Source organism: Anopheles maculipalpis, chromosome 2RL, assembly GCF_943734695.1.
Source record: "Anopheles maculipalpis chromosome 2RL, idAnoMacuDA_375_x, whole genome shotgun sequence".
NCBI classification, from domain to species: domain Eukaryota; kingdom Metazoa; phylum Arthropoda; class Insecta; order Diptera; family Culicidae; genus Anopheles; species Anopheles maculipalpis.
In genome coordinates this window covers 21806564-21832642 of record NC_064871.1, presented here as the reverse complement: position 1 = coordinate 21832642, position 26079 = coordinate 21806564, and the positions used below count along the sequence as shown (strand labels likewise).

At 44.4% G+C, this 26079-nt stretch overlaps 2 protein-coding genes across 2 annotated transcripts in view; both read right to left on the bottom strand.

Moving 5' to 3' along the window:
* Positions 1-26079, bottom strand: part of LOC126558402 (sorbitol dehydrogenase-like) — a 286926-nt gene that overhangs the window by 240881 nt on the left and 19966 nt on the right. The gene's annotated exons all lie outside the window — the stretch shown is intronic.
* On the bottom strand, positions 9661-23578 carry LOC126557419 (uncharacterized). Its single transcript, XM_050213194.1, has 4 exons — positions 22577-23578; positions 17558-17693; positions 16965-17446; positions 9661-10034 (listed from the first exon to the last, which is right to left on the bottom strand). The coding sequence occupies exons 1-4, from the start codon at positions 23509-23511 to the stop codon at positions 9710-9712; spliced, it is 1878 nt and encodes a 625-aa protein (XP_050069151.1). The 5' UTR covers positions 23512-23578; the 3' UTR covers positions 9661-9709.

Below are 26079 nucleotides of genomic sequence, written 5' to 3'. Positions count from 1 at the left end.
TGACGATGGGACACACGATGGTTGTCTTTTGTACCGCGCTTTTGCGCCAAGCAAGCAAGCTGCACTCCACCGGTCATGTGAGTGATCGGCGTATCGAACGATTTTTCGGGGCAGCAAATTGTTTCAACCGGGTTCGAAGCGAGTGTGGTTTTCGGGATGGCTTAGCACGGGAATTAGGCACTGCCGTATGTGTTTGGTCTTGAACATTTGAAAGGTGTTTGTTTTGTGTGTGTGTGTGCGGACGCGCGCGAGCTTTTTTCATTGTTTCGCTTGGCCGTTACCATTTGTCCCAATGCACTGCCAAAGAGTGTTCCGTTTCGCACACACCCTGAACCGATTGACGACAATTGCCACAATGCGCGATTTAATTGAACTCGACCAATTTTCTATCGTTTCGGGACAAAATTTAATTTCCGGCCAATAAATTAAGGCAACATTGCGCTCCGCACTACTACCTACGGTAATGGTTGGCAGAAAGGTGGAAATTAACGAAAACTGTTCCAACCAGGCAACAGTGTAGTGGTGCAGTGGCCTTAGGGAAAAGGGTCAATTTCGAACAGTACGATACGTTGGGGTTTACCCGTGCATTCGGGGCGGTGCTTTTGGGGTTTGAAGAAGCGAGATTTACCACGGATTCATTTTATTGGCAGTGATAGGAAAAATGTCACCGATGACTAATCGCGTTCGATTTGTGCTAGCAGCGTTGAGTAATCGAATAATGATAATTGTCCATTATCGTTGCGATGCCGATCGCCTGTCGAAAATGTTTGCAATGAACTTGGATACAAATACGACGACGACGGGGGATTGGTTATTGTTCTTTTTCTTGTTGTTGCTGCACCGAGCATTGAAAACTTCGTACGAAGTTGATTAATCGTTTGTCATGTATAAAATTTATTTAAATTGTTGAAGATTTAATACGCTTAGCAATAAATCCTAGACGAGTGTTTGTTGAGATTCTCTTTCACATAAAATGAATCAAATTTTAATTTTTGGATATTGTTTTGTATGATGTTTCAATTTGCTTTGGACAAAATTAATCATTTAGTATACACTGTTTGCTACATTCTTTTGAATAAAACAATTTACAGAAGCAATTCCTTTTTCGCTATCAAATGGCTCCGTGTCCATAAACGTGAATAATTATTTTATAATTTTTATAGTGGGAACCGTGATCTACCAGGCGTCTCCATAAGCAGAGGTGCATAGGCCAGGTGAAGTACCAGGCGCCTCCATGTACAGAGATGAACAATAAATTAAGACCACCTGCTATTATAATTACATGATAGTCATAGTCCTAGCTTTTCTGTAAAATTAAGTTGAACATTTAGAGAAAATGTTCCTATCATTGGATGAATTTTTTAATCAATTGTGAGTCTCGTTTTTATGAATATAAAACTAAAGCACATAAGCAACCGAGTATGCCCGGGATAAGGCAAAGAATAAGGAGGAAATGCCTTATCAATATGAATATTAAATTTACTCAACACAAGCGGTGTTGACAATACGGCACTGGACCGTCATAATTAATTATAAATAAATAAATAAATAAAGCACATAAGACCATAAAAAATAACATTCATCAAGTTTAAAATTCAAGCAGTTTTGGGACTCTTCCTTTTTACTTTTTTTTATTGAGGTAAGCTCATTAACTTTCAATATTGATTAAAAATGACTGAATAATTGCTCCTGCGGCATCACTCGTCGTTTATGCAAATGGGGGATTATTATTCAAATATGATGTTTTTATTGCAGTTGTACTGTTTCAACGCTTTAGGTCTATGATGAAATTTCTAATTTAATTACTGTCTGAGTCAAGCAGTAAAGCAATTAAATCGCAATAGATCTTTAACTTCTACCTATTCCAACAAATCGCCACAGCAGAGACAATTAAGAAATAATAACTCCCGAGTGGAGCTTTCAAACTAAATTACAATCAAGCGAACGAATCCAATGTCCCTAACCTGGAGCTGAACTTCACGCTTAATAGCCTGTTCGACAGTGTCAACCGTCGGTTAAGGGTACATGCTTTTGAGTGATGGTAGTAATCCGAACGATGTTTACAACTGTAACAGATTTGCCTGCTATCGGTGGTCCATGGTATGGCAGCTTCCCGGCAATTTCAAACAGCTCGATCCTGCTTGCCCCTTGGAGCAAGTGCTTTCTGGTGTAGCACAACATCCACTTCGTTAAATTAAGCACTGTGGTACAGTGCCGCCGGATGGCCTGGCAGAAAGATACCCCGACAACCCGTTTTTGACAAATGAGTGCCGAACCGTTTGTTGTATAGCGTAACTATCGTGTTGTATGACAGCTTTATGGTAGTGAACCGTCATCGTCGTCATCGTCCACACGGAGTGTGCTTCCCGCAACGGTTAGATTGTTTGTCATCTGTTGTGTAGGTAGCTTGCTGTGGGTGTGCGTGTGTATGTGTGTCCATGGATCCGGCTTGTTACCAGCCGAACCAGTCAGCGAATGATTGTCTTCCCATGCCATCACAACCCCACCTGCTACCGGTGGGCAGGTTGTGTGAAGCGTCGTCTCGACTCTCACCTCGCCAAGTCTTCAGTTTGTCAGTAGTTCGGTTCGAAGAGGTTGCCGCACGGATAGCGAGCTAAGCAGCAGCGCTTTCTCAACCCTTTTTTGTGGTGGTCGAGAGAAAATTGGCAACCATCTTCCCGAGCGGTTAAGAAGCAACGGGCGGCACAGGGTAAGTTGAACGGGGCACTCCCGTACACTTGATTTTATATTTGATTTTATGCTCCATTTGTTTTCCTCCACTCGGTTTCGGGACCGCCGTTACGCGGATGGTTACGTAGCGAGGCGAAAGCAGTGTAGAGTAGAAGAAGCTGGATGATATTTTGATAAATTGCTGTACAGTTTTCATCGCCGATTGCCACCATAGCGATCGAGATGATTTCGTAAAGCGGTACCGATTGAGCGGTTCGTGGAAGAAAATAGAGGTCACGTGTGTACGTATGGGCGGGCGAGGAGTTGCAGAAGTACATTGACTCGAAGCTGTCATGGTAATTTTGTATTGAAAATCATAAAACGTGTCGGAATCATTCTACCCGTACAGTTTAAGTTGCTTTTTTGTGTTTGAAAGTCCTCTTTGTCTTTGAAACAAATATCATGGAATGAAAAGCTTTTCATTATGAGACAATATTTGCCTTCTTGGGGTTCAAAATTGCTTCTTGAAGTTCAGTTACAGATACATCACCAACGCACAAAACAAATAAATTGACAAATATTCTTTCATATTTTTATTTCTTTTCGCACTTACAATTGTATTACTAAACAACGTACAAATATTGATCTAAAATCTATCCAATTCACTATCCTCGTAGCTTATTCTCTCTATCTCTCTCTCTCTCTCTCTCTCTCTCTCTCTCTCTCTTTCTCTCTCTCTCTCTCTCTCTCTCTCTCTTTCTCTCTTTCGGCACGTAGGGTAATTTGGAAATAATAATGTGGCAATGTTGTACAAGGAGTCTTATTAACCTTCTATTCCTCTACTATTTACAGTCAACCACACCTAGGCATCCGCTGTATGAAATATCGTCGTCAATCGTCAGCAAGATAATCAACACATGCAGATCCCCACAGATGTGGATGACACTTTTGACACATTTGCTCCAAACCGAAATGCTTAAAACAAATTCATAACACTAACAGAGCGCATATTTTTGTCTTATTAAAACGATTACACCAATCGGTATCGGTACGAAAAGCTATAATTGTGGTGAAATGGAATGTCGTGCTGGGGCATGTCGAGCATGAAATCTGTTCCGTTCTCAGGCAGCTTACCTTCCCCCTGCGTCAATCGTCTGCCGGCGGATTTGTTTCGGTTCGAAAAGCTTGTGTTGGGTAAGCATGAGCTTTTTGTGTAAAGCAGCGACACGTGTTGTGGCATTTATTTACATACAAACTAGATTTAAATAACATTTCACTGGTTTCCTCTGGTGGCATGGTGGTGGAACAGTCGGTGCCGACGTACGGAGGCACGATAGTTGTTGAACAACAGTGCTGCAAAGTACAGTAACGTTTGATGGTGGCAAGACAAATGAAAAACTAAAAAAAAGGAACAACCATTCCAAACTGGGAATGGAGCATTTCATTTCATGGACCGAATGCAAATGATTAGCTCGTACGGGGGATTGCTGCATCAATGAGCCGTGTGTATGTGAACGTGGCGAACCGTTCCGAAGCTTTCGGAAGTGAAATGTTCCCGAGCGGAGGATCTTTTACTACCGGAAGCTAACACACTACGTTTATGGACAAGCAAAAATTCAATTTACATTGTTACAACAGCAGCACTTCGTTTTCCCTGTGGTACTGTGAGCGTGTTTTTGATAATAGCTCCATTTGTTCTGCAACACTTACCCCATCAGTGCTGTGTAGAAATGAAAATGCTTAGAATCGAATTACTACCACGCGCCCGGCCAGCCCGGGAATGCAATGGCTTCTCGGGCAAAACAAACTTTTCAATCAAACTATACCGATTACCCGCCACAAATGGGCATGTAAAGATTAACGAACTGATCTCCGTAACGAGTTTCGCCACTTTAGAACGTACCTACCGCAGCAGCCTTTCCAAAACGACATCACCAGCTCTAACGATAGTGCTCGGATGGGCTTTTGCTGGGCGTCTTTTTACGAGCGGATTGTTTTGCCAACTATGTCACTATCAACACTTTAAGCCCGATAACTGCCATGTACTATACAACATGAGTGTGCCTAGGAAGAACACTTGGGTTTTGCCATTTTGCTGCTGCTGCGTCGTTTTAACCTCCAGCCACTTATACCACGATACCACGTCCACGTTGGAAGAGCGTTGTGATGTTTGTTGCTTAATAGTAATCAATAATCAACTTCAAACTACCCCCGTTACCTACCGGTAAACGTGAATGTGTAGCTAAGGCAACTTAATAGGAACTTACGGATTAAGAATACGCACACGCTCGTCTCGTTGCACTTTTCGCACACTTCTCGCACTCCCTCTTTTACTCTACTTATGCTGTCTGCATACAACACACTACTACATGGCACATGGGAATCCAGAATCTTCTCTCTTTTTTTTTTTGTACATCAGTTTTATGATCGTTCGCGCGTTCGAGCGATTTCTAACACACAGGAGCAGCTTCCGAGAAGGGCATCAATGCTCCCAAGTAATCGATTTCAAGCACAGAGCTCTTTCTTCTTTTTGCCTTTTTGCTTCTACAGCAATAACAACAACAAAAAAAATCCTCATTTCTCCCCGGAGATGCTTCGTGCTGCCGCACCTCCCCTGCACCTTGACACACCTTTCATGCCTCGAAGCACGAGAGATCGTGGCACGTTCCCGGTCGCCTAGTGGATCAATAAATATACTCCCTTCCTATAACATACATGTGGGCTGAATCCGATAGCAAATAAATATGGCTTATATTACACGCAGCAGACACACGGTATTCGCGATTTTTGTTTTATTCCTCTTCTTTTGCTGCTGATATCCATTGCTGGTGCTTCGCTATGTGCATTTTATGTGTTTTAATGATACTGAGAGCAAACAATAAGGGTTCGCAAACCTTTCCGAAGGCGAAGGGCACTGTTTGTTGGGTTGGGAGGGAGCGGAGTGATAGTGAGTGGTGGTGTATTCCAGCTACTAGGACAGGTTAGTTGTGGCAAACAATCGGTTCGCTTTGATGTTGTTTTATTTACCGTTTTTGGCTATTTGCTCCGGAACTAACCGTAAAACCGGTTACGCACGGTTCTGATAGGTTCGGTGGTCAAACTTTCGTATGGTTGGTTATTGTGTTACCAAGCAAAACAAAGCAAAAAAAACCGAAGCGAAAAATTACAACCCACTTCGCATTGAAAAAGCTTCGACAGGAAGAGTGCAAAAAAAAAAAAACAAAAACGGGGTCTGACCATTCCATCATGGGCAAACTTGCCTCGAGGGAAACAAACTGAGGGGGCAAATGAAAGCTTTCGCTTAAAGGTCCCACTTGTCCATTAGTACGCAACTGTTGCTATTGGGCAGGAGTGGCTAGGCCATGCCGTTCCCGGACGTGAAGTACTTTGTGTTTGCAGTATTGAAGTCCATTTCCCGGTAGGAAAAACTTTACTTAAAACACTGTTTACTTAAGATTCGACAACGAACAATATTTATCATTGCAAACACACGCTCATACACACACACACAGTGAAAAGATAAGGAAATGTCCATCTTGTTTGAAATTAAATTTACAATGTGAAGAGCGCTTTCTTGTGCGCTGGATGGATGCGAAATTCCCCAAAGTGACCTCGATCTGGCCGTTTTTGTGTGTATGTGTGTGTGTGCTTTGTTTTCCCCATAAGACGTTTGGTAATGGTCAAATGTAAATTAACGGCTCCGAACCAAGGTGAACCAGAACATTCTTAATTAGCTCCAACTAGAGCAGCAAGGCTACTGTCGTTCCCGGAACGACACGGTGTCTTTTTTACGGTAATGGAAATCGTTCACCATTACACAGCTCAGTTTCGATGGGTTCGTCGTGCGTTTGTGTATGTGTGTGTGTTTGTGTGTGTGTGTGTTAATTGTATGCACACAAAAGCTTAATTTACTTTCCGGTGAGTGCATCATTTATCATTAATGTCGATGTGTTTGCCCCTAGCAAAGGAATTTTTTTTTTTCGCTAAAGCTCTCATTTCTTTTAGCACCGGGCTTTGTTCGGTTCTAATGTTCTTCGAGCGAATACCTACAACTGACCTTTCAAACAAAATAAAAGATGAACGATGTGGAGTTTCGTTTTGATGTTTTAAAATAAACACACGATCGATGAGATTCACATTCGGGCACCTGAACATTAGGTCTGGTCCGGCTTTTTTTTATCGAACCTTTCCCCCCCCCAAAAAAAGGAAATCCCCGTTCACCGTTCGTGCCAAAAATCCATCCACAAGAAGCAAATATGTGCGATGGGAAAGGTTTTTTTTTCCTCCCCCCATTCTTTATGATCGTCCGATGTGCAAAAAAGGGGTACGAGCAGTGGTGCTGAGATAAGGTTTTTTTTTTTTTTTTTAGTGAGGCTGAGTTACCTCTGCCAACACGCCCAGCGACGTAGCGGCTGGATAAAAGGAAAAACCCCACTAGTGGTGTACGCACCATCATGTTACGGTAAAATGCGCCTCAATGGCACGACACGGACACGTTCGGGATGATCCCAACCAATGAATAGAATGTCCAAAATCAGATGAGCGAAACAAGGGAGCCCAAGCCCCAAGAGAAGAAAAATCGAACCACCCCCAAAAACACACGCAGGTGAAAAACTCCCTTTCGGGAGGGGGGAAAAAAAAGCGACCCCGGTACTGTTTCGAATGCTTGATTGATTTGGGGCAAGATTGAATGCACGGACGTGAATCGCTCGAACGCAACCAAACAATCGGAATGAGGCAAATGAGGGGAGTTGAGGGGTTGTGGGAGGGATGAAAAAACCGGCCCAACACGTTCTCGAGGACGTCAGCTTCGAGACAAGCGAATCAGGCAGGCGAAAAGGTAAACTTTGGCCCCCGAACAAACCTCTTGCTGGTGCCTGGTGCTGGTGCTTTCCTACCAACCATGAGTGGACCTTCGCTTCTATTCTCCCAATGAAAAAAAAAACCCTCACCACGGTCGATCCGCACGAATTGTGCCGATTGGTTCGATTTATTCACGGACTTTGCGCCGGAATAAAAAAAAAAAAATGGGAAATCTTGCCCGAAGGGCGCTTTATACGCTTTTAACAGTTCGCACTTTTTAACCGAATTTAATTTGTTTCTATTTTTATTTTGCTGCCTTTTTTTTGTATTGGAGGAGAATTTCTTTTGCTTTCGCTTGTTTTTGTTTTCTCTTCCCCCTCCGTTAGGATAGCTCATCACCCTTATCAATCCAGTATCCGCATCCCGGATGTGCACCGTTTCCCTTCTCCATCCTTCCGAGTCGACGCCGGGAACGATGTGGTCGTTTTATGTGGTCATGGACCGTTACCGAAATTATCGATCCTCAGCATTCGATCAAATGAGGGAAACTGTGTGTGTGTGTGTGTGTGTGTGTGTGTGTTAAGGATGGCATCAAGGGCTATCGAAAGGTAGCCCCGAAGGCTGGCGGATCCCTTTGGCCAAAGTTTGGTCGGGAAAAGTCAGAACCACGCGCACCGGGTGGTGTCGATAAATCAGAACAGCGTGCACACACCGTACGCTGGCGCGATGCTCACAGCGAAGCCTACGCGCGTCTAGTAGCGGAGGCAGTTTGGTTCTCGTTTGGTTTATTTATTAGTCCGGTGGAGCGAATCCGAACGAAAAACAAAACAACAACAAAAAAAAGCACATTTCGAGATAGGACGAGATGCTTGGCTGCATGCTGGACGCTTCAAACACTTGTTGTGCGTCGTTTGGTTATATAAAAAAACGAGTTTTATTTCCCCCTCCGTTGGAGGAGCATTTTCCGGGCTTATTGAACCGATTGCTGCTTGGGGTCCGATGCGTTGAGTGAAGCGCCGTGTTGGGTGCCAAGCTGAAACCGGCCTTTAAAGTGAGTGTGCGGACTGGTAGACGGCGTGGCCAAAAGCTTGAGTTGGGTGCGAATCGTTTTAACGTTTTGATTTTTTTTTTGGCTGGTTCAACATTAAAGGCTAACCATCGAGTGACCAACGAACAACGCAACAGCCTTTCGAATCCCACCACTAAAAGCTGGTTCTTTATTGAATGACCTTTAACTTCACGAGCCCTTTCAAGACCTTCAAGTGCTAAATAGTGTTGTTTTTTTTTTTTGAGTTGCCGTCTCTTGCGATCCTCATTCTCCGCCTCTTGGCATGCCTAAGTCAGAAGCTGGTGGGTTTTTCTTTTCACAGCCCATGATGTCAACAGTCCATCCCAAGCCTTGTGAGACTGTACTTATGCAGTGAAAGTTGCTTCTTATTTTTGAAGGTTTTTCGGTTAAGGAAAACCCCCACTCGGTTTGTAATGTAAACACATTTGAATGTAAAGTCAACCAGCTGCTTTAGAGTAGAGTAGACGGGTAAATGGGAAAAGTTTGTGTAGCACTTGGAATTGTTTAAACATTCAACTTCGCTCTCTCGAACGGGGTTTTATCGGCGAAGCTTTGGGTAGGAGTTTATAAAGTCTTTTTTTTGTTTTACTTTGCCTATGTGTGTGTGTGTGTGTGTCTTTTTGATGTCCTTCGATTGCTTCACAAGCAGGTTGGGATGGAAGCGATTTTCGACGACCACACCGAAACATCCTGCTCCTTGGAATCTCAGCACCGCTCAGCACCAATGCTGAATAATGAATTAGACACTGTGGTTACGGTCGGATCGGACATCAATCGGTTGGGATGCCGAAGGGAAAAGGGAAAAAGAATGAGTGATGCAACATCTTTAAGCTCGATTGTCGATAGTTTCAAAACACCAGGGGCAGCGGAATGGGTCGAAACCAATCCGAAATAAAATGCTCTCGATGATGAAGTAATCACGACGATCACGACTGTCATTTGTGGGGGGGGGGGGGGGGGGGTTTGGGATTTGAAAAGGCAGGAAGGATATGGACCGGCTGGCTGGATGGTTCAAAATGGAATGTCCGAAAGCTAGACGGAACTATCCGAAATGATGGCGAAACGGTGGTTCGTACCGAGTTCGGAACGACGGTCGAGGCGCCGGATGTTGGTGCTGTGAGGTGGAAGGTTGCGAGGACGTTTGCGAACCCTTTCTGATGCTCTCAATCAGGGCAAAAAAGATGGAAGTACGTAGCTGTGGGTGACATTCTCCTCGGCCTTTACCATACCGAGCGAGTCGGGATCGTCTACGCCGACCGGTTGACACTGACCTGGCTGGGATTGTTGCTGTTGCTGCTGCTGCTGCTGCTGCTGTGAAGACGGTGGCGGTTGTCCTTGCTGCTGCGATGGTTGTGGTGGACCGTAGTGTGCTTTCATGGATGGATCGTCCAGCTGGTGGCAGCTGCCGTACTTGGGATCCGCGTCCGGATAGTGATGCACGTCGACACCGTGGATGTACTTCGTGTCGTCGACGTACTTTCCATTCGTGAGACTAATTGCGACCATGACGGCGACGATGGTGCACGACCCGGTAAAGAAACAGACGAAAGCAGAAGGTAAGCTGATGGTGGTGATTTATTACGGTTAGTAACGGTGTGCGGTGGTAACATCAAACGAAAAATAAACCTGCACAAACACGTGGTTGGTCGCGTTTGAAGTGAATGATGGAGCACGAGAACACGGGATGGGTGGAGCCCAGAGCCCGGTTGGATATATTACTGTCGTGAAAATAAATTAAACCAACCCGCGGCTCGGTATTCCCGTGCGTGACACACTGTGCGGTTTTTTGCACAGATAGTAGCAGAAATTCACTCCATTACTGGGACGGCCGGAATGTTAAATTGAAAGTAAACGAGGTTTTGGTTTATGTGAAATTTTTGAATTGACGAGAGCGACATATTTGCGGAAATCAGATTTCCATTTCCGATTTAGGGGTACCATGTAACGCTAATTGAGATGAAATTAACCAGTTTCGCGGAACATATATAAAATGTACAAAATTTCGAAATAATCGCCCGGTTGCTACTCATTTCATGTGCGTAATTATAGCGATAAGTCAAATGGATTTTCTTAGAATTTTATAGATAAAATTAAGCTTAAATAGAATGGCAAAGTAAATGTCATTGTATGCAAATGAAGTTATTTGATGATGGCATTAATTAATTTTGCGTTCCATCTCATTTAATGCAACATTAATGAGCTATCCATAACCTCAGATCGTATAACATTGGAATGCTTTCAATATTCAATGTTTTCAATTTTCAATGTTTCAACTTTAAGTTAATAGCGTGTAGCTTTAAGCAAACATAAACAAAAACAGTTGAAGCATCAGTTTGCCTGAATATTGAAATGAAAAATTACATACTAAATAATTAAATCCTACGAAATGGTTAGAGAATATAAACTCTTACTGCGAACGTTGAGGTGTTCAGCAATAACAAACGGCACGTGGCATTTAAATTAATACGAGTTCAACAGAAACAACCAACCATAAAAGCTCATGACTTGTTAAGGGAATAGGAGCTGGTGTTTCAGAAAGTAAGCCGTTGATAAAACCGTTCTGAAAACAATAATCTTTTTAAAGATCTAAACTTCATCCAGCTGCGACCAGTCTTACATTATGAGAAACGAGTGTCGCAACATCTGTAACAACTCTTTTTTTTTTGGCTTAACGACCTGTAAGGTCACGCTAGCCATCAGATGGCTTACTAGACTTGACGATAACCACGTAGTTGGACAGTCAGTCCTCACTACGGGGGGACGATTCGGATGGGATTTGAATCCCAGTACTGCAGATCTCGCCTACACCACCGAGCCACCCCTCTAATAACTCTCTGCGATGTGAATTTTTGAAAAAAGTTTTCTAAACTCTTTGTGATTGTAATAAAAAAAGGGTTTTAAATACTGTCTGCGAATCGAATGTCTCTGTCGACTATCAACACCTTCAGATTGAATTTCATTATAACGACTCCTAAACGAGTGGTAAAAATTATCTGATTTTATAATTACAAAAGTGTTATAAAAAAAAATTGAGAAGAGTTTATTCATTTGAAATAACAGGTTGGCTGATAAGTCCCCGGTCTGACACATATAGATGGCGCCGCTAGTATTAAATGCATATTATTTTTATATAGCACCAACCTTCAAATGATTCGTGTCAAAATATGACGTCTGTATGTCAATTAGTTTGTGAGACAGAGCGTCTTTTGTCAAGCATCTTTTGTTATTGTGAAAAAAATGGAAAAAAAGGAATTTCGTGTTTTGATAAAATACTGTTTTCTGAAGGGAAAAAATACAGTGGAAGCTAAAACTTGGTTGATGATGAGTTTCCGGACCGCTCTTGAAGGGAACTATGTTGAATAATAAAAACGATTTTTGACAAAAAAAATGTGTTTTTCTTTGTTAGACCGGGGACTTATCAGCCAACCTGTTATTCGTTCATTAGTTTGAGTTCCGTTTTTATATCACTCACTCGCTCTTATTCAGTACGCACAACAGGAGCGGATGGTCAGTAAGGACAGACTATCCGGCTACATGGTATCGGCATGTCTAGTAAGCCATTTCGATGGCCGGTGTGAACTAAGAGGTCGTTATGGTAAGAAGAACACTATACCAGACGCCGAAGTGAGCTAAGAGTTGAAAACAAACTAGAAGAGGAAGAATATCCCCTTGTCAAGGGCTAGCTGCAACGGTCAACATTGAGAGCTCCTAGAAAACATTAGACCCTAGATTTAAATATTACCATCAAACGAAACTCTTCAACAAAAATCTGATAAATGGTTTAAAACAGAAAGAAAGTTTTTGTTCTCTAGAATATCAGCTACCAAAATGAACAATTTCTTAATATCATTTCACTTGGAAATACTAGCGAACGGTCCTCTGTTCCATGGTGTACACTTTGAAGCAAAAGTAACCAAAGTCGTACCATTGTTCAATGAGTGTCTTACTAAACTCCAAAACGCCCAACTTTCAATTCCAATCCCATTAATTTACTGCTATTCAAACTCACAAAAGTCCTTTCCAGTGCACACAAATAATGTCCGAACAGATAAATCAAAGAGTTATCTCCTGCAAGCAACGAAAACGCAAAGCGAACGAACCAAAAAATCTGTCAAAAAAGTTCCGTCCTTTATTCGGGCCGTACGATTTCGGCACCGGCGAAGTCAGCAAGCCAGCGCTTCCCGCTACAGGTGCCACCACTAGCAAGTGGTTGGCACAATTTTAATTATCTTCCTTCGCGATGACAACACCGGTGACCGGTACAGGTTGGGCCTGGTTTTGCAAGGCCACCGCGACTCAAATTACAACCATCGAGCAGCGAGCGTTAAGGTTAAATGGGATTCATTTAGTTGCACCAAACAAGTACCACTTACAACTGGGCTATTTGACTGGATAGGAAACAGAGAGGGAACGTGGGTTGAAGAGCCACCTCTTCTTCGGGTCCCGTTATTCTCGCACCCGCCCATTATTACTTGTAAGCGAGAACTAACGAAATGGATCGTCGCTTTGCAGCTCGTTTGCAGCAAGTTTGCCGTTAACTCTATCAGCGGGTGTGCAACAAATGTTGCTGCCAGGCGAAACAAAACTTCACCCGGAACAGTTTGCTAGCGGGATGGCGTGGCGCACCAGCGTCCCGGCATTCCTTGTGTGCACGTTGTGCCGGCTCAACTTTCGGTTCGCTTTTCCAAGCAAGTGCGGGGGAAGGAAATGCGAATGAAACAACTGCTACTTTCTTCATTTGTTGCAGCGAAGGGCGGTGCAGCAAGATCACGTGAGTGAAAAAAAAACACTGTGGCGATGCCACTGGATGGATGACGACGCCACGGCCGAACCATTCCGGTAGCAGGGAATAGTTTGCCTCACTCACAAGAAAAGGTGTTTGAAATGCAAACAAAGTTTTTGGAGTTTCCAAGAAGTTCCACTCGGAGCTCTTCCCGTGCAGTTGCCGAAAGTAGTTTGTTAAAAGAAGGGTAAAAGGAAGAGGTAGGAAAGAAAAAACCGAAGAAAGTATTGCCAAACCCATCATGTCCGCTTAGTTTTTCGACTCTCGTGCGAATGTGGGTTCCTGTGGGTTGTTGTTTTTCGTTCCACTTTCCACGGGCCGAAATGGCCGAAATGGGGAGAGCGTTGGGTCAAACCGTCGGTGTGCATTGTGTGCCGATGGCAGTAGTTTTGAAGTATGTAGTGGGCACGTTAAAACGAAGTAAGATGGATGAGCATAACTTACAGCAAAAGTGAGATGAGAGTGTGTGTGTGTGTGTGTGTGTGTGTGTGTGTGTTTTTGCGAAATGTTCTTCAACAATTTATCGGTATCGACCCATCGATTGGAAAGCGGGAATGGGTGTGTAAAACGAGCAAATAAACTAGCGTCAGTACCGGGTATCGATTATGGGTTGGAAAGTTTTCCACCCATTCGGTCCGTTTTTCTCGCTGTCTTTCTTTAAATTTTCCATCCTGTTAAGAGTCTGGGCGTCTTGTAGGAGGAAAAAGATGGAAAACTTTCTTACACGACCCGAGAAACGCTCGGTACAAATACTCATGAGTTCGGCAAGAGATAAATGGATGCACTGAGCTATTGGTGCGCTTTTATCACAATTTTTTACTCCATTCGGTGGAGAAACGGTTGGTCATCATAAAAAAGGACTTCACTCTATGAACGAAACTCCTCACTATTTTTCCCCAACGAAGCCCCCGCATGACGAACCGTTGTCGGGCTGTATTTCGATCAATTTTCGATTAAGTTTGCATTTTCGTTGTCTTTGCCTCGGTGTAAACAATTTCTTCGCCTCGTTGGTCACTTTGGAGCGTGGCGTAATGTCCGATTGCATACACTCGATGCTGGCTGGCGCACCGGCAACCGATACATGCAATCAGTGTGTGTGTGTGGGCAATGGTGCGTTTGGCATATATGTACAGGGTCGAGTGCAAAAGTGACCAAGCAGTGTGTGGTGTTGGCATTGCCGGTAAGTTCAAAGCGTTGTGCCGTGCTGGGCGAAACTTTTCCGATACGGAATCGTCGTATTTGCAGGGGCAAGCAGTTCAGTTTTTGGTAAAATGAGTCGAGTTTGCTTACAGTTTGCGCAGATAGTAAGTTGAAATGTTTGCTTTATTGGATTTTTCTTTTGGATTTGATGATGTGAGTGTTGCCCTTTTGCAAAGGTTACCACACGTCACGGGGTGTTTTTTTTGTTCTTGTAGCTGTGCATTTAGCCAATGATCGTTTAATGTCTGGTTTGGAAATTGAAAGCAAATACCAATTTGGCAGTGTGCATGAATAGCGGAAAGATAAAGTAAACTCGTGAGTGAGTTAATTACAAACTGAGGTTTACCGCAACAAACAAAATGTTGGTAGGGACATTGGACATTAATCAACATTAGCTAAAACTAGATAGTTGCAACAGGTTTAATCAATATCCACATTTTGATGACACTAACATGGGCATTGAAAATTATACCTTTTAACTGGTAACTTGAAACCGAAAAGGATAATGTAAAAACTTAATTTCTCTTGTTTTTTTGAGTAATTTATCTAAAATACCTTTAAGTACCATACTGCAATGGGTCGAAATATTGAAAATAAATTACAGAAAAAGAACTGTGTTTGTTGTTTTTTTTTTTTGCAGTTCAAAAGCCGCCTGTTTTATCGATTAATCCGTGATGTAGGTCAATAAATCACTTAGACATAATCTCGTCTTTAAAATGGTCCAATAATTCGCGATCAAGGAGCGGTGGTGCACGTTAAGGTTGGCTGGCATGCTTGTAATCCATCAGAATTCTGAAAGCTTAATTTTTTCCTGCATTCAGCGTTTAAAGAAGCGCCTTGCACTATAAATCTCACATGACATCGTCAGTTTTGAGTAAAAGAAGATGGGATGTTTCTGTTTAACGCTCCGGTCATTTAAAACTGTTGGACGGCCAGAAGCAGGCTTCTTCTTCAGGAGAACCAGAATCTGTTAGCTCTTTGCCCAATTATATCTGATTGGCAAGAAGTGTGACACAATGGTTGATGTGTTTTAATGCCCGGATTGAGCAGGCTCTATAAATAAACTACAGCTCAAAATGCTTACAATATTTTTGCGTGGCTTTCGTAAACTGTTTAAGCTCTCAACACGTAAACACCACTGACCGGTGGGCCGAGCAACAGGTAACAGCATAATCGCATGAAAAATTGGAACATTCTGTCGCCTTTTTAATTTTTTTACACGTTAATGCAGTGGCTTCAGCGGAAATCGAAACTCTCCAGACTAAATATGTAATTGGTAAGTATTTTTAGTGAGTCTAAGTTTTTAGTGAGACTAAATGATCAACGATCATGATTTGTGTGATTCAAAGGGACTTGATAATTGGGATTTGATAATTCCAAGGGACAACTGACTAAACTTGCTTGGACGACGCTCGGGGCTTCCGTGATTTCATGAGGCCCCAACATAGGCAGATCTGTGTATAATAAGCTGTTTGGTCATAGAAGTATCGAGTACTTAGAGGGCGACAACATACCTCTCAACACACACAAACCTCACACGCTCTATACAATGAGCATGATCAATGAGCAAACACATGAGGATGCGCTTTATTGAAGGTAGATGCATCATAGTTTTAAATGTTTAGAATTTTGATGGTTTCAGGAAATTCTATTAGTTTATCGATAGCATCAAAGCGCAAAAATTCAAAGCAAGATAAAATTACGCTCAATGATACTTCCATTCTAAGGTCTCAACATAGCCACTCTGTATTACACATTGGCGGGCAACCACAATCCGTACAAATGATACTTGCTCCTACAATGTGGTTAATAGGTACCGCCTTTTCTAAATGACAGTGGATATAAATTCGCACAGGAACCCTAGCGCTACCAAGTAACACAAAATAGTACACTTGCAACGGTAATATGGCCGGTTCTGTCACTATATTGAATCATTTCATCAGCCAACCAAAATCTTATTGCTAAGCAACGCTGCAACAACGCAACGCCAAACAATCTTTGTCCGCGCACGGTATGGAAAACCCCATCAACGTTCCCCGTTCACTTTAACGTGAGTGGAATTTCCGCGGAATTCGTCCGGTGATGGAAATGTGCATCAAATAACTTGAGGGTTTAGTTTTACCGGTGCGTTCGGTTGTCTTCCTGCACGGCGTACAACAATTTGCACTACAGAACCCCGAAGTCTCGATGATGCTGCGTTCAATTCATTGTGACCCAATTTTCCGGGCATCAATTTTCCTTCCGGAAGGAAGAAGAAACCTAGCGTACGGTCGGTCGCTCTCAATCGGGCGCTTCGTACAATGGGAACCGGTAACGGTTTCTCGTGCCTTTCACACAGTAGATTGTCTCTAAATCTCCGTAAATAATCGGGAGGAATTGTTTCATTTCCGTTTTGTCCCGCGCCTGTGTGTGCCTGTGGGTGTGAGTATGTATGCTTACCCGTCGGGAAGTCCGGCCGAGCAGTGCGTCTCGAACTTTTCATCCATCGTCGGTGCGTAGTGGTCGGGCTTGTTGTGATGGTTGTGATGCGCATGATGATGATGATGGTGGCTGTGGTGCTGATGCTGATGGCCGGACTCACCATCGCCCGGTTCGCCCGGTCTCGATGGGCTGCCGTAGTCGTAGTGCTGCCGGACCGGCGGGAACATGTGACTCTCGGGCATGTAAGTACCGTATTGGGTGCTGAACGACCCGTACGGGCTGACGGCCGGTGACAGCAGATTGATGTGCGGCCCGAGCTCGTACGGTGCCTGATAGGTGGACCAGCTGTCGACACTGCCCGGTGGCGTTACGGTTGCGGTTTGCGGGAACTGACTGAACGACGACCCGATCGGACCGTTCATCGGGGCCGACGGGCTGTTGTTGCCGAGGTAGGCCGACTTCCGGGGCGGTTCTCGTTTGCGCCATTTCGCACGCCGGTTCTGAAAAGGTGGCAGAGCGGTGGATCGAGTTAAGTAAGAAAACCGATGCGCGGTACGAAATGGTCGAGAGAATGGCAACGATAAGCAATGAGGTAATCGACGAGCCGTTACCTGGAACCACACTTGGACGCGGGACTCGCTAAGGTTCAACTTCAAGGCCAGCTCTTCACGGGCGAACACATCCGGATAGGGCGCACGTTCGAAGGCATGCTCCAGCTCCTCCAGCTGATAGGCGGTGAAGGTCGTCCTGCAATGAGAAGCGTGCGGGAAAGAAACGTAAAAGATAGAGCAATAGTATGTGCCATGTGTGAGTATCAACATGAGATCGAGGTCAAAATAATGAAGTTGTTGGTCCATGATTGGTGGATCTGATATCTCAGGGAAAAGCCCATCCAATGAATGGCCTAATCCTACGCAATATTGTACATCACTCCAACAGTAGAGAAATACTTTTGTAAAAGTTTTCCGACCAATTCCGAGGAGCTTTCCTGTTGTGACCGTACAATCGAGCGGATGGGATGGAAAACAATGGCAATGCGTAAACCTTTCGTACACTAAATACACCCAGCATTTGAAAGAAGCTTAAAATGGTTGCTATTGCCACTGGCTGGCTGGTGAAGGTTACGTCCAATCGACATTAGTCGCCAACGCTTGGCTACGATAGAGCTTTCGTAACTTCTCCGTTTAATAGCCAGCAGAGATACAGTCCTATTGTGTGTTTCCATACTAGCAATGCACGCATGACTGCATCCAGCATGATATTCTGCTTCTTCCTAATTGCATTTCGGGGACACCAACAGGGACACAGCACAAAAGTCACAGCATCTAGCAGGAGAATATGGATTTTTGGAGAAAGAATATGTCTTTGGCGTGGGTCATTAGGAACACTATAGACTAGTACAGTACCAGCAAACAACATATTTACCTTCTTCTCGACAACGTTTGGTCTCATTGCATGCTCGGTTGCAACAGTATTGGTACCGGGCTCGCATCCACCTGGATGGGGGAAAAGCTTCCGGAACCGGAAAGATTTTCCGTCCAGCATTGTTGCGGACGGCTAATGAATACAAATGTTTTCATTCGCAATAGGCTAGCCCGAGAATTAGTCACCGAACCTTTAATGGTACTGCCGATGCTTTCCGGCACACAGTTGCCCCAGCACTAACAGTGTGTTCTTTATTACCACTGCAAGATACACGGATTTTCATGTGCCAGTTTCACGCAGACACCCTCGCAGAGGTTCTCGGGTTGGGACTGAAGGTATGAAATTTTTATTGCCTGCTAGACTTGCCGTCCGTATCTTGGCACGTCTCAAGAACTGGTACGAGCACTCGGCCGACCGGTTTCACTAGCCCAGGCACAACTAATGCTGCCTTTAATTAGATTGACCCCGGTGTGATGTACGATCCTTGTCGGTAGGTAGGTAGCTTAAGCGACCTGAGTAGAGGGAAACTTCTTCATAAACACTATTAGGATCGATTGTGTTGGCTTGATTTTAGTCCATTGTTAATTGGAAGGGTTGACCGGCAATGCGGACGGTAAGCGCGGGAGAGGTACGTGCGAGCTAAAAGTCCAAAATATGGCTCCACAGCACTCACAGAGCTTTAGACTTTTGCTCAAAAGTTCTCCAAAACTTTGGGTCGAACAATTACCTTTCATTAGCCTGCCGGGTGGGATTACATGCTTCTGGGGGAGAGCAATAGATTCTTTATTTGGATTCGATTAGTAGCATGTCGCATGCGGTTGAGGGTTGTTTACACAGAACGAAGATGCATGCGAGACCTACCCCGAAGAGCATTGTGATTTTTAGGTAAATGTGTATTTATGGTGCACTTGCAAAGCCTGACCACTTACTGGATTATCTCGGAATAGAAAGTTCGACACAAACGGTATTGGGAACGGTATAGAAACTACCCTAAGTTTGTTTTCGGTTCTTTTCCGATCATTTCTGTAAAAAAGCCGGTTAGCCTTGCTGCGAATGTTTGCTTTGCTTTGTGAAACGTTTTGTGAATTCTGCTGCTAGCAGCCTGTAAGCCAGAGGAAAGGCTAGACGAAAAGACGAATACCGGTTGCTGAAAAGATTGATCAGAATAAATAAATCTGACCCTTCAACTCCCTTGCACAAGAACGACTTTCGTCGTCGTGTTCGTCGCCGTCCTTCACCTACTTCTCGTCACCAGCATCATCATCGCCAACGTCAGCTTGGGACACCGTGCTGTAGCATTCTTTTGCAGGCACCGCACCATCGGCAAGGTGACTACGGGCGAAAGGTATTTTTGATACAATAAAGCACGGGGAAAAACCAGAACACGTCCTGACATTCCAACATTTTCGTGGGGCAACCGACCCGAACGGATAAATAACTTACACTTAATCAAGGTTCAGGAAAATGGGTAAGCAAAGGTACCGAAGGTGCCCTTTTTGGTGGTGTTTGGCAAAACCTGGGACCACCCCATCGAGGAAGCATGAGGGTGATGTTTTCTTGTGTGTCTGTATGTGTGTGTGTGCGTGAGTGTTTTTTTTTCGTTCGCCCATGTGAGGGTTATGCCTTGAAGCTGCGGAATTCGATCTGCGGCAGCCTTTTGAAAAAAGAAAGCAGCTAAACAGCGATGGGGTTACCTTGTAGAAGACGGCGGGCGGGTGCAGGGGGTATTGAGAGGTCGTGCGAGTCGGGCGAGTGCGAACGTAAAAGGTTTAGTTTGCAGAAAAATGGGATATCGGACGAATTACTTCATTGTAAGATGATGATTACAAGGTTGTTGTACTGGTGAGTGGATACAATGCGATCGTTTTGGGTTTGAGGTTTGGGTTAGGGATTCAGTGAAGGTCCACTTTCCCACGCACACACACACATACACATACACATACATATATTTAAGGGGATGGTCAATTTAATCTGATAACAGTGAACAAATACAGTAAAGCTAACAATCGGTTCGGTGCGGTCAGGGAAGAATGATAAGGTATCTAAGAGAGTAAGAGATCGTCAAATTTGTAACCCAGTGACAAGTTGCCCCTCAGCGGATTGGATTGTGTGGGGAATGTTTTATTTTTATTTGAGGAACGTGTCTAATGGATACAAAGTGTCTGTATCGAGATATGTAAATGAGTATGTTTCAGACAAAAAGGAGTTCGTGTTGGAGAATTAAATTCTGACAAAAAACAAGAGAGTTGCTTTGAAAAATTTGTGGAAAAATATTTTTGAATTTTTATTAGGTTTGAGAGACGCGAAGTTGTGCCTCGCGGCTTTACTGTTGACGGAATGCGAGAGTTAGATGGTCTCGTGCGTTTGACGATGATGGGGCCGCCAGCCACAACATTGAAATGCTAGTAACGAAATGGAGTTGCGAATACCACAGAGTATTCGCAACAATGGGTTTTATCTTGGGAGCCAGTTGCCAGTTTCCACGGCACGATGCTCCAAAAAGGCACTGGTGGTCATAAAGTGCACTTAAACAGAGGGAGAAGGAAATGTCTACCCTCCAAATAGGATATAAGTGATATGCGTTGTAAAGCAAGATATAAGGCTAGTAATTAAGGAATAAGGCCCGGCCTTCATGATGAAGTAAAAAATAAAAAAATGAAAATCTCAGTCTGTTGTATGGGAATTTATGCCTTTTAGAAGGAAATCACGGATGATGGAGACCACGTTAACGTTAAACAGCACTTATTGATAGGTGATTATAAAATTTTGGGTTTTGGAATTCTATAATATGAAATAGACTGCCAGAAAGTGTCTGCCTTATCAAGAAGCAACATGCAGATGTGGTGCTTTAGTTTGGGCTTCGGAAACTGCATTAGAAAAATTGTTGTAAGGAATAGACCGGCTGAAGAGAAAAGTTCAAAGAATGTTAGCCCTGTGATTGTTCATCAGTACAAGTAGTACCTTTGGTTGCAGCACCTCAATCAATGCACTTTTTCTTAATTTCGTATTCAAAACTAAGTTAACTAAGGCCACAAATATCTTAACAACAATGGAAAAAAAAATTTAAATTATCGTTGGAAAGGTTGAGCCAAAAAACCAGCATTACTGTCCGTATGCTCCTCAAGAGAAGGCAGTGAATTATTTTTATGTAAGTCTCCATTATTACGTATCGGTTAAACATACGTTACAGTAAAAGTAAAAATCCCTTCGAAGCAATACAGCTAAACATTTCGCAGCAAACAAACTGCCCCACAAAAAGCTCGTGGAATCGAATACTCGCCGAGAGATTGCATATCATTCCACGTTAATGTGCAGAAATGATAAATCACATTCCGATGGATATGTTGACCCATGTTCCGAACCAGACAGCCAAAAATGGATCGAATCAATGTAGCAAAGTTGATGGCTTTGCCTCGACAAAAAACAATCGCACCCATCGCTGCATTGTGGTACGCCAATACGTCAGACAAAATGTCCATTCATTCAGTATCGGCCTGTCTGTCGGGGAGGTTTTTTTTTTTGGGTGAGCCCATTTTAACAAACTTTTGCAACATTTTTCTTCTTTTCCAGTGTTTTGTACTTTGTTGTTTTACTTTTTCATTCCTCGTTATTGATGTAGGCCTGGTTTTTTTTTTTTCATCGGTCATGCAATTTTCCGAATTCCATGTGCACATCCATTCCGCGTACAGATCATCCCGAGAAGGGAGCAAAAAACCCACAAACCCCCCAAAAAATACAAACAACGCGTTTGCGTTTGAATGATTTTCGACCAGTCATTGAAAATCGTTTTAAGCCCGACGTCTGACGATGACGAATGCCGATAAATATTCCGCTAGCCTCTTTTCCTTGTGTTCGCTCTTTAGCCAACAGTTCATAGTTGATGAACATTTTTTCCCAATTGAAGGGTGATGTTTCACATTAAAATTGGGATGCAAAAAAAAGAGCAGATAACCCGACCCTTTTGAATGATAGATTATGAGAGAAAATATACAAAATGTGAGTAGCAGTTGACGTTCCACTGCCGAAGCTGAAGCAAGAAATTAATAATCCTTTATTTCCCACGTTTGTTTGCGACGTCAGTAAAATGCGTTGCCGGACTAACACTTTGCGACAGGTGAGAAATTATTCGTGCCTGGCAAGCGTGTGCAATTCAATATCGATTAGGACTCTAAAGCTGCTTATCAACTGCTCCTTTAAAACCTTACCTAGTTTTCTTCTTCTTGATTCCGTTCGGGTCCGATTTCTTTTTATCATTCTTCTTGCCGTTTCCTGCACCGTCCATCGGCGTAGTGGTGGTCGGTGTGGACGAACCGGATGCACCATTCATGTCGTCGCTTTTCCTCGCTTTGCCCGGACCAACACCGCCCGCCATACCCGGCACACCAACGGCACCGTTCGGTTGGCCACTGCCAAGCATCGAACCTTCCACCATGCCCGGTGGACCGCCGGACGACGGTCCTTGCGGTGGTCCCGGATGCTGAAACATGGCGATCGTTGTCTCGTAGTCAAGCTTGGCACCGATCCCACCGACCGGCGCACCATAATCGATGGACTTTGGGCCGTTCGGCGAGGACGAGGACGAGGTGGAATAGTCTAACCGGCCATTACCGTTGTAATCTAGGGTTTTAACGAACTCTATTTTATTCAGATTATCGTGGGCGATGGGCAGCGCGGTGTAATATTCCAGCTTACAGTTGACGTATTCGAGCGACTTGTTGCCTCCCGGCACCGGTTGTGAGCCGAGGCCTGCCTGCTGCTGCTGCTGCTGCTGGTGCGACTGTGTGCCGTTCGGGGGTGAGTAGGACGAACCGTCCAGCTTGCCGTTTGCCAGATGGTGATACTCCACCTTGCTGAGGTTCGTGTAGTCGATGGTTTTGTAGCTCGGCGAACCCGACACCGAGAGGATGCTGTTCACCTCGGGCAGTCGTTGATGACCGCCGCCGCCACCGTTACCACCACCGTCGTGCGTCGGCGAATGACCGATGCCCATCATCACCTGGAGATTACCGTGACCGGACGCCGCAACGACCGTGCTCGTCGACGGCCCGGCATGGATGGGTTTGGTTGCGCCCGCCAGCGTACCGAGCGTGTCGCTCGTAAAGTCACCGAATATCTGGTCGTCGAAGGTGGACGGTTCCATGGCCGGTATGCCGATGGGCAAGTCAAGAGTGAAATATTGACGCTAGATTTCAATTAACCACCCGTCAGCGGCTACCACGGATCATACACTCGCCGAGCGGTGTACCGTGTGTAGTTTGTGTACGTGGACCACCAACAAGTCCATAAATAAACCACAATGAATTGGATGAACGCACGGTGGCTCACAGGTTACCACCATTCGGACAACAGCAGATTACTCGGGAACTCGGGGTGAATGGCGGATCGATAAAGGATTGAAGGGATGCACAGATTTAATTCAACACACGGCAAACCTTGCGCACGCACCGATGCACGGACACACGTACACACATGAACACCTGGAAGCTAAACCATTCATTACACCCTTCGGGCAGAGGCACTGTTTGATGCTTAAGACACTTGGAAAGGTGTTTGCGGTGTCATCACGTTTCACACAAATCGTCACAAACACACTCACACATGCACATGCACACTCACGCACCACTGGCTCGTATCGAACTGGGTCGAGATTTTCAATCAACCGGCGAACTAATTGACCAACAAGGCAAACAGGTGCACTGAACCACCACCTGAACACTGAGTACGGCGAGTTTTGTCAGTTTCATTCTGGGCACTATCACATTAATTAAATAATTTCACACAACACCCCATACACGATCCCTTCAGGGGATGAAGCTGTGCCCGGGAGGGGGGTGGGAAATGTTAGAAGCGGAAAAATTCTCGCGTTTCCGTGAAAAAAAAAAAAATTCGAGCTACGTTTTTTGGGTGGTCAACCGAAACGGAGCAACAAACGACGAGTATCGGTCGGGTCGGATGCAAAATTATCAATGAATTAAATATTGCGCTTCATCAGCTTTTTATACTCAATTAAGATCAATCAAGCAGGCTCCGCCCTGCCGCATGACGTCCGATCGCGAACGGCCATCTTTTGTCACCCCCGGAGCATTGCGTACACGCATACACACTCAGGCGAATGGGCGGAGCTAACTGTTTTACGGGGTTGCTTTGATGCGTGCGCAAGATGCTGGTGGCTGGTGGATGGTTGAGTCACTTGCGCGAGCGTGCGCGCGCGTCCAAACCCTGCTCAGGGATCAGGGAAAAGGCGCACAAAGATACGGAAGAAAAAATCGGAACCCACCGGGACACGAACGACAGCAGCTCACATAAGGGTCACGTGTGCGTGTTTTCGTACGGCAAGCCGAGAGGAGCGAAAGCAAAGAAAAGGAGCACGCAAAAAAAGGGGGAAACTCACTTGAGCCAGGGTCCGTCATGTGGTGTAATGTGTGCCGCCCGTTTGTTGATTCCTTCGGTAAGGCGTGCGTCTTGCGCGCCCTGCTAAGCCCTCGTTAATGCAAAACGGAACACGGCCAGTAAGATACGGGCCGGTGTAATGCGGTGTGTAGGGTGCGCGAGCGTGATGCTGGTGTGACTTACTGGAAGCAGGGAATTGTACGTACCACGATGTCCCCTTACCGTGGCTCGTGCATTACTTTTCCCACAGACACGCGATCACTCTTCGTCGGATTTTGGACGCATTTTCCCGTGCGACCGGCGCAGCGTGACGGGAACGGGGTGTGGGGTACTTTTCTCTCTGCTCGCTGGTCGCCAGGGGTTGATCCGTGGTACGGGCTAGTTTTGCATTTTGTGCGGGTGATTTTAGTGCGTCGGGGTTTTTGCTTTGCTTTCGGGTATATTTGACCGGCGAGCTGAGAATTGTTGTTTTCCGGATATATTAGGGGTTTCGTGATGGGCAGTTCCCGGTCATATATGGGCCGGCAACAGGCTGACCGATGATGGTGGTGGTTTGTTAGCCCGGGAAGGTTTTATCGACCGGAACCGTTCGAGTGTGACCATAAAGGGACCAGAAGTACAAAGGAAAGATGTTTTCGTTGGAGTCGTGCAGATTTCATCGGAAGTGGGAAGGTAGTTATATACCGTTTAAATCAAAAAGAAGCCCCCTCATACTTTAGAAATGAGTTTTTTGGATGGAAATTTCTTTAAAGCCGTAAATTGTAGGAATTTTTACAAGTGAATTTTTGATTTCGCTTGTGCCGGCATAAATTGAGGCTAGGAACAAACCTCTCGGTGTGAAGAGTTGTAGTTTTTCAATGAAAAATTTTCATTACAAAATTTTCGAATCTTACCCATTAGAACACAATTTTTAAGACGTTTTTTGGTATGTAAGGGTGCACACTTTATCACAACGAAAAAAAAACAAAGGTTTTGCCCATAATGGTTTACAAAAAAAAAACTGCGAGCTCTGTACTTGAACTGGAAATAATGTTGCATAAAAAACAGATTTGTATGCATCTATACACTTCTGATGCCTTCCAAAGAAAGCCTAATATAAGGCTGGTGGCACAGTTTAATAGTTCCGATTGTTTTTGCATAGTTTTCCGAACAACATGTTTTGATTCAACCTGCCAAAAATTGGGAAGCTTTTGCCATGGTAAACTTTGCCTCTCAAAGGCCCAAAGCGCTATGGAAGAAGCGCTATGGTCATCTGTCAAATCCGGTATAAAATTTTGACAGGACAATGCGAATAAATCGAAACGATAGAGCTTGGTTT